At 40.8% G+C, this 9,046-nt stretch overlaps 1 protein-coding gene across 1 annotated transcript; it reads left to right on the forward strand.

Annotated features, from left to right (window-relative positions):
- The first annotated feature begins 7,444 nt into the window (after nt 1-7,444).
- On the forward strand, nt 7,445-8,374 carry LOC124524352 (olfactory receptor 2A2-like). Its single transcript, XM_047096566.1, has one exon. The coding sequence runs from the start codon at nt 7,445-7,447 to the stop codon at nt 8,372-8,374; it is 930 nt and encodes a 309-aa protein (XP_046952522.1).
- Nucleotides 8,375-9,046: the final 672 nt, after the last annotated feature.

Here is a 9,046-nt window from a genome sequence, read left to right on the forward strand (position 1 = left end):
TTTATATTTATTGAGGGCTGTTTTGTGACCCAGTATGTGATCTGTCTTGGAGAATTTTCCATGTGCACTCAAGAAGAATGTGTATTCTCCTGCTTTTGGATGGAAAGTTCTGAATATATCTGTCAAATCCATCTGGTCCAGTGTATCATTCAAGGCCATTGTTTCTTTATTGATTTTCTGCTTAAATGAACTTTCCATTGTTGTAAGTGAAGTATTAAAGCCCCCTGAAATTACCATATTCTTATCAATAAGATTGCTTATGTTTGTGATTAATTGATTTACATATTTGGGGATTTCAAGTTGGGGGCATAAACATTTACAATTGTTAGCTCTTCTTGATGGATGGATCTTGTAATTATGATATAATGCCCTTCTTCATCTCTTCTTACAGCCTTTAGTTTAAAATCTCATGTGTCTGATAGAAGTATGGCTACTCCAGCTTTCTTTTGACTTCCAGTAGCATGATATGTGGTTCTCCATCCCCTCACTTTCAATCTGAATGTATCTTCGGGTCTAAATTGAGTCTCTTGTAAACAGCATATAGATTGATCTTATTTTTTTTTTTTCTTTTTTAAATCCATTCTGATACCCTATGTCTTTTGATTGGGGGCAGTTAGTCCATTTACATTCAGAGTTACTATTGAAAGATATGGACTTTGTGTCATAGAAATCCATAGAAATCTGTACATTTCATTCTTGTAGTGATGTCTCTGGTCCTTTGTAGTCTTTGCAGCATTCCACTCACAGAACTCCCCTTAGGATGTCTTACAGGGCTGGTTTAGTGGTCATGAACTCCTTCAGTTTTTGTTTGTCTGGGAAACCTTTATCTCTCCTTCTATTCTAAATGACAGCCTTGCTGGATAAAGGATTCTTGGCTGCATATTTTTCCTATTCAGCACAGTGAGTATTTCCTGCCACTCCTTTCTGGCCTGCCAAGTTTCAGTGGACAGGTCTAATACTACCCTTATATGTCTACCCTTGAACGTTAAGGCCAATTTGTCCCTAGCTGCTTTCAGAATTCTCTCTTTATCTTTGTATTTTGCCAGTTGCACTATTATATGCCATGGTGAAGACCTATTCTTGTTAAATCGGAAGGGAGTTCTCTGTGCCTCCTGGATTGGGATGTCTGCTTCCTTTCCCGGATTAGGTAACTTCTCAGCTATAATTTATTCAAGTAAACCTTCTGCCCACTCCCCTTCTTCTTCTGGAATTCCTATGATACAGATATTATCACGTTTCATTGAGTCACTTAGTTCTGTAATTCACCCCTCATTGGTCCAGTATTTTCTTATCTCTTTTTTTCTTGGCTTCATCATTTCCCATAATTTTATCTTCTGTTTCACTTATTCTCCCCTCTGCTTCTTCCACCCTTGCTGTCACTGCATCTAGTTTATTTTGCACCTCATTTACAACATTTCTTAATTCATCATGAGTATTTCTTAGGTCCTTGATCTCTGCAGCAATAGATTCTCTGCTGTCTTCTATGCTTTTTTCAAGCCCCGCTATTAGTCGTATGACTATTATTCTAAACTCTTGATCAGATATATTGCTTATATCTGTTTTGAGCAATTCTCTAGCTGTCATTTCTTCCTAGAATTTCTTTTGAGGAGAATTCTTCCATTTCATCATTTAGGCTAGTTTTCTGTCCTTTATGTGTTTTAATAGCTTGTTATGTGTCCTGCACCTGTGAGCACTACTATATTAAAAAGGGGTCATACACTGTCCAGGGCCTGGCCCTTCAGGAGGTGTTTTTGGAGTGTGTTGCATGCTCTCTTCTGTTGTGATTCTCGTTGCTTTATCTCCCTACTCATAGTGATGGTTCGGACCTTCCACCAGGTGTGCTGTGATTTGTTCATTGAAGTAGCCCTGGAAAAAATTCTAAAAAGGCGGTGGTGGAGAAAGAAGTCTTATCCCATACAAAGAGAGAAATGACAGGGATGGGGTCCTGTCCTGACACAGAAGAGGTATAAAAAGAATAGATTAAAAATGTCTACTTACACAAACCAACAACCAGAATAACCAGAATAGAGAAGGGAAGAAATAAAAGGAAGAAAAGGAAGTAGAAAAAAGAAAAAAATACATATATATAAAATAGGAATTGACTGAGAATCAAATCAGAAAATGCAAAACCGCTGGACCCATATCTGATGGTGCCTTGGAACCAGTAGCTGCTGTGGTCTGGAGGAGGGACTGTCTGGTTCTGTCAGTGTCAGTCTTGCTCTGTTAGATACACAGTTTCTAGGCATGGAGGGGTGGTTTGTTGTAGGCGGGTCCCACCTCCACTGTGGGCCCTTTGTCTGTTCCCTGAAGCCCCACCTTGTTGGTGATGGGGAGAAAAAGAGTGACACCCCAGTCTCTCCTCCCTGGACCAGGTGACCCAAACCATTCTGTTCAGGCCATCCTCACAATGCTGCGTGGGTAGAGTGGGCCAGTTTGTCCCGCTCCACAGTTTCCCATGCCTTTCAGGTGCTCAGCTGGGATCCAAACCCTGATCTCTTAGAGGATCCCACTCCTCTCAGTTCTGGGATACTGCCACTCTGGCAGCCAGTCGACAAAGGGCCTCTACCTGGTGTGCACCTGCAGGGTCTTTTGTCCTTCGAGCAGTTATGTGCCTTCTTCCCACAGCACTCAAGGAAGGGGACTGCTCTCTCCAACTGCACCTCAGCTGGTGACTGAGCCCAGGGCTGACTCCCCTCCTCCCCAGGTGTGTGTGCACAGTGGTCAGCCCCAGTCCAGAGAAAGCCCTGCAACCCTGGATGGAGTTAGAAATTGGTTCTTTCTCTGTTTTTTTCCATTCCCTGGTCTGTGGTTTTCCTATTGTCCAAATACAATCCTACACTTCCACACCTCTTTCTATTCCTTTTGTCTCTCTGTTCTGTGGATAAACACCACCTGTTGTATCTCTCTCAGTTTTCAATCATACGATTGTGTGACAGAGGTTTCTGTCACTCTCTAGCCCTAATTCCTGGAATTCCAAGTCTTCTAGCCTCAGTACTGCTGTATTTGAGGGAACATCAGGTCCCCCTACTTCTCCACCGTGCTGACTCTCCTCCATGTGGTTGTATTTCTTTTTTGTTGTTATTTTAATATTTAAAAAAAATTAATGTTTATTTTTATTTTGGAGAGAAAGAGAGAGTGTGAGTGGCGAGGTGGGGGGAGGCAGAGAGAGAGGGAGACACATATTCTGAAGCAGGCTCCAGGCTCAGAGCTGTCAACACAGGGCCTGAAATTTGTCGATATGTATCATATTGGAAATCAAAACTGAGAATTCATTAAATATTTTGATTCATTTAGAAATATTTCCATTACATATTAATATAATGTATTTTTATATAAATATTTTATAAAGCAAAAATAATCAGTAAAAGGAGTAGCTATGTTTTACAGTTTTGAAAAAATTTTAAATGTTGGCTTAAGCAAGGACAGGTGAATTTTATATTTCTTCTGCACTCTGTCTCATGCAGTATCACATGCCATGCTGCCTCTGGAATAGTCCATGGCACACTCTTGAGAGAGGGAGGTTGAAAAAGTAAAAAAGTCGAAATATAATTATGATAACAGTTTTGATCATATGGACCCTTTGAGGTTCTCCGAGATTTCCCCCTCCCAGTCCCTGAACCACACTTAGAGAATCAATAATTTAGTATATTCAAACTTCAGTCTCCATACCCATAAAATGGTAATGCTGATCAGATTACACCATGTAATCAATATAGAGCATTTGGCACATTTTCTGAAACAAGAGACAGGCTCAATACTTGTTGCTTATGTATGTTAGAAGCCTTCCTCATTTGGATTTATCAACCCTTACTGCAGCTAGAGATTCATCTTGGCTTGGGGGATCTATTCTCTCTCAGGGTGGTACAGGCTCCCTGGGAATCTACTTCTCAAGTATCTAGAAGTTCCATTCTCTCAGATGCTTCGATAGGGATTGTGGAGAAGCATGACTTCATAAAACTGTAATAAATTTTTAGAGTTTGGGTACTGTAATTGTGATATTTGTCTCACATTTATAACCCTTGAGACATTTGAAAGTTTGTGTAGAAACAGTGTGATGTCCACATCTGCCCTGTTTGTACCCCAGAATTTTCCTTCGAGGCCAATCACATGCAATCTTAACTCTACCCCAGAGGATTTCCCTCCCCACCTTTTTTCTTATGATCCTTCTGGGAATTTGAATCCTCAGTAGAAATGCAAGGATGTTTTATGTTCATCTGATTCTAAAATAAAACCTATGCTCTTGGGGTTCTTCGAAGAGACTTCAGCAAGTCTAGTGAGTGACTCCTTCTGTACCTGGGATTTAATCCTCTGAAAGCTACTAAGGGAACAGGACACTACACCCATGTTAGAGGTACATTTCTCACCTCTGTGAAATTTATTCTAGATCAAAGTAGATTCTTGTGAGAAAACCCAGTGCTAACACGTTCTTATGCAGAAGGGATGAATTTATGCTGGGAGGTGATTTTCAGTACGGGTAGTTGATAAAGGACAGGCTATGTGGACAAGAATGACATTCCTGGGTGATCCTGCCTCCTGACTCCCATTGTGCACTGTAGGTAGATGCAATCAGCACCTGGATGTTTCCTTCCCTGACATTAGGGACCTCTGCCTACTGAGTAGTTGTCAGGGCATCCTTGAACTTCCCCACCACCTCTCACCATTTCCTACCAATGGAACTGTAACTCAGTGCTGGTGGGCAGAGCTAGCATGACTGTCTCCGTGTGAGGGGGCTCAGAGAATGAGAAGCCTTATATTGAAGTATTGTCTCTGAATAAAGCTCTGCAATGGCCAAATTAATGAAAGGACTTTGTATATTACCTACCCTAAATGAAGCTATTGATGTCCAGAGAAACCTGTCTCAATGGAAAAGAAAATTCTAGTAACAGTAAGTCTTTGCTCAAACACTGTAAGATGTAAGTTTGCCGTATCATTATATCTTTTTGAACTATCCCAGGTTATCACCCTGTTGTGACAATTATAAGACTTAAAAATCATTGTATTGTATGTTCATGTCTTTCTTATCACAAAAGAGGGAAGAATGAGTGCCAGCATTCCTGGAGAGGATTGAAGAAATAGAATATAGTTCCCTTGATCACAACACATTCTGAGGGGAACCTCGATGTGGCTCAGTTGGTTGAGTCTCCTACTCTTGATTTTGGCTCAGGTCATGATCCCAGGGCCCTGGAATCAAGCTCTGTGTTGGATTCCATGATGAGCATGCAGCTGCTTAATATTCTCTCTCTCTCTCTCTCTCTCTCTCTCTCTCTCTCTCTCCCCCTCTCTCCCTCTCCCTCTCTCCCTCTTTCCTGTCCCCTGCTTGTACTCTCTCTCTCTCTTTAAAATAAAGAAAAAAATACTGGTGTACAGGACTGCCTAGAGAGCACTGCTCATACAACCATGCAAAGCTTTTCTTGAGTTGCTATTGTTTCATTTACTCCATCAGGGAGGTGAAATTTCAAGCATCATTATTGGGACATTTTCTTCTCTATTTCAGTACTCTAACTGCTAAAGAGTTTTAACCTACTTTCAATTTTGTTTTTATGTTGTTCAGTTTTTAAGAGCAAACTGGAAATAATGGTAATTAAAATAAGAATAAAAAGATATACACAATCACACACAAAAGTGACTAGACTAAAAAGTTCATAAACAAGTGTTCCTACTGAATAGCGATAGATCGATTACCTTCAACAATATTTTTTTTTTAATTTTTTTTTCAACGTTTTTTATTTATTTTTGGGACAGAGAGAGACAGAGCATGAACGGGGGAGGGGCAGAGAGAGAGGGAGACACAGAATCGGAAACGGGCTCCAGGCTCTCCTTCAACAATATTTTTATCCTTTATGTTCAGAGATTAAATGTGTTTCAGACATGGCTCATCGTATCCAACTCTGTAGATTTTACAATATTGATGTTGTCTCCAACTTTACATAATACAGGTATATTCTTGTGGCAAAATCAATGTCACAAACTTCACACACATATGCATAGAATCCTCCCACATGCAATCATATTCATGGAGGTGAAAGAATCTATGATTTTGTCTCTGTTTCATTTTCCAGTGATCATACTCTAACTTCTAACTGTGAACTTCTCTAATGAAGGAGAAACCATGTCTTTGTCAAAAGAAACTGGCAAGTAGAAGATACACAGTACATCCATTTTTTTTTAACTAAAATGACGGTCATCCATCTAACATTTCCTAAGTGCCTGTTTTATCTAGAATTTTACTAGTCATTTGAAATGTAAAGATGTACAGGATATATTACAGGCCCATAAGATTTACCATTAGGTGAAAGGGAATGTCTGTTCAAATACACGACATTTGGATTTTATCTTGAGGATTATCCATATCTTCATAGTGCGGATATTACTCTTTTAATGTTAATATTGACCAATTCTATACAGTTAATAGGTACCTGAAGAGCCTCCTCACGTGAATCTACTCTGATTCTCAAGAGTAGCAAAGACCCTTTTTATCAGCTGTCTTATAATTAGTCTCCTTAACAGGGCCGAGAGAAGATCAAGTAGGCTGTCACCATTCTCTTTGCAGTGACAAGTGAAAACTGCAATAAAATGGTTCAAATGAGGAGAATGACCCCAGGGCAACATCCCATCAGGATTACACAATGAGGGTAGTGATGCACATAGTTTGTAACCACGCTAATATTTTTGAATGACCCATATGCGTTTTCCAGCCCAATATACACTAGCCCAGTAACTTACATTCACCCAAGCCGGGTATCCTCTAAAGGCATAGATGATAATTCTCAGTGTTTTATAAAGTGCTGAATTCATCCTACTCTCAGAAAAAAAAATACATAAACGTAGAGAAAAAGAGAATAAGGCAAATACGAAAGAGGTATTAAAATTTGTTGAATCTGTGTGAAGGAATATGGGAGTTCTTGGTATAATTCTTGACCCTTTTCTGTGAGTTTAAACTTCTTTTATATTAATAGTTCAAATCAGGGGTGCCTGGGAGGCTCAGTCAGTGGAGCAGCAGACTCTTAATCTCAGGGCTGTGATTTCATGCCCCCTGTTGGTGTGGAGCCTCCTTAAAAAAAAAGTTGAAATACAAAAGGTACCCAATTTGCTTCCCCTGTCAAGTAGGAACAAGGATACAAGATTTCTCTGAGCTCGTTTTGAGCTGAGTAACTCCAGGTTTTGTCCATTCTCCACCTATGACCTTTTCTCACACTTCAGTCCTTGACAAACTGTCATTAAGAAATGGGAAGCAACCGGGGCGCCTGGGTGGCGCAGTCGGTTAAGCGTCCGACTTCAGCCAGGTCACGATCTCGCGGTCCGTGAGTTCGAGCCCCGCGTCGGGCTCTGGGCTGATGGCTCAGAGCCTGGAGCCTGTTTCCGATTCTGTGTCTGCCTCTCTCTCTGCCCCTCGCCCATTCATGCTGTGTCTCTCTCTGTCCCAAAAATAAATAAATGTTGAGAAATGGGAAGCAACCAGTCATGGGTCACAGAATTCACCTTGGTGGGATTCCAGCTCCATGCAGAGATGGAAGTGCTCCTCTTCTGGATCTTCTCCCTGTTCTACATCTTTAGCCTGTTGGCAAACGGCATGATCTTGGGACTCATCTGTCTGGACTCGAGACTACACACCCCCATGTACTTCTTCCTCTCCCACCTGGCCGTCATTGACATTTCCTATGCATCCAATAATGTCCCCAAGATGTTGGCAAACTTAGTGAATCAGAAGAGAACCATCTCCTTTGTCTCATGCATAATGCAGACATTTTTGTATTTGGGTTTTGCTGCTACGGAGTGCCTGATCTTGGTGGCGATGTCTTATGATAGGTTTGTGGCAATCTGCCACCCCCTCCAGTACACTGTCATCATGAGCTGGAGACTGTGCCTGGTCCTGGCTGTCACTTCCTGGTCATGTGGATTTATTCTGGCTCTGGTACATGCAATTCTCCTTCTACGGTTGCCCTTCTGTGGACCCCGGGAAGTGAATCACCTCTTCTGTGAAATCCTATCTGTCCTCAAGTTGGCCTGTGCTGACACATGGATCAACCAATTGGTTATCCTTGCTGCCTGTATGTTTGTCTTAGTTGGGCCCCTCAGTTTAATGCTAATCTCCTACGTGTGCATCCTCTGGGCCATCCTTAAAATCCAGTCTGGGGAAGGCCGCAGAAAGGCCTTCTCCACCTGTTCGTCCCATCTCTGTGTGGTTGGACTCTTCTTTGGCATAGCCATGGTCGTTTATATGGTCCCAGATTCCAAACAACGAGAAGAGCAAGAGAAAATATTATCCCTTTTTCATAGTCTTTTTAACCCAATGCTGAACCCTCTCATTTACAGCCTGAGGAACGCTCAGGTAAAGGCTTCTTTGCATAGAGCACTGAAGAAAAGGTCCATGTGAAATATAGATAGAATGTTGTTTGGGGGTTTCCTTTTAAATTATGCGGTTTGCTGAAGCAAAAATTCAGATAGGTTCCCACTTGGAAGTTTGAATTAAACGTGGTAACTGTCCATCTTCTAGCTCTAAAAATAGGGCAAAATTCCATGGAGAAGCGTATCTTCTGAAACCGAGAGACTGTGTTAGTATTTGGGACATCTAAATTATCAGACTATTTAGTCTTTCTTTGAAAAAACATTAAATTTCTTTATCCTTTCAAGCCAGGAATATTCACGTATGGAGAAAAATTTAAATGTAAAACCGACATCATTGCATGACTCTGGCTGATGTATTTAGACATATGTGACTTTTTATCACCTTGTGGTAGCTGGACACAGTACAAAAATTAATGCCATAAGAAAGAACTTCCACAGTAGATCTGAGATTCCAATACAGAAAACATTGCGGAGTTATAGGACTCTGCCTCACCAATTGTGAGTCTGATGAAGGAAGAGTTTAGAGAAATGCTAAATTCCTTGATGGAATAATTTAGGAGTAAAGGGGAAAATGTTAAGGGAAGAGTTTATCCAACGAGAAACTATGTAAAAAAAAAATCCTAAAATATATTTAATGCTTCGGATTTGGTTCAATAAAGGAAATTCATCAGTAAATGTGTAAATGGTTCTAGAGGTAAGG

This window comes from Lynx rufus, unplaced genomic scaffold (genome assembly GCF_022079265.1).
Source record: "Lynx rufus isolate CCGP_SWC_20201006 ecotype Redwood Valley unplaced genomic scaffold, mLynRuf1.p SCAF_4, whole genome shotgun sequence".
Classification (NCBI taxonomy): domain Eukaryota; kingdom Metazoa; phylum Chordata; class Mammalia; order Carnivora; family Felidae; genus Lynx; species Lynx rufus.

Coding starts and splice junctions, on each gene's coding strand:
- LOC124524352 (XM_047096566.1), top strand. CDS start 7,445: ATGGGAAGCAACCAGTCATGGGTCACAGAATTCACCTTGGTGGGATTC.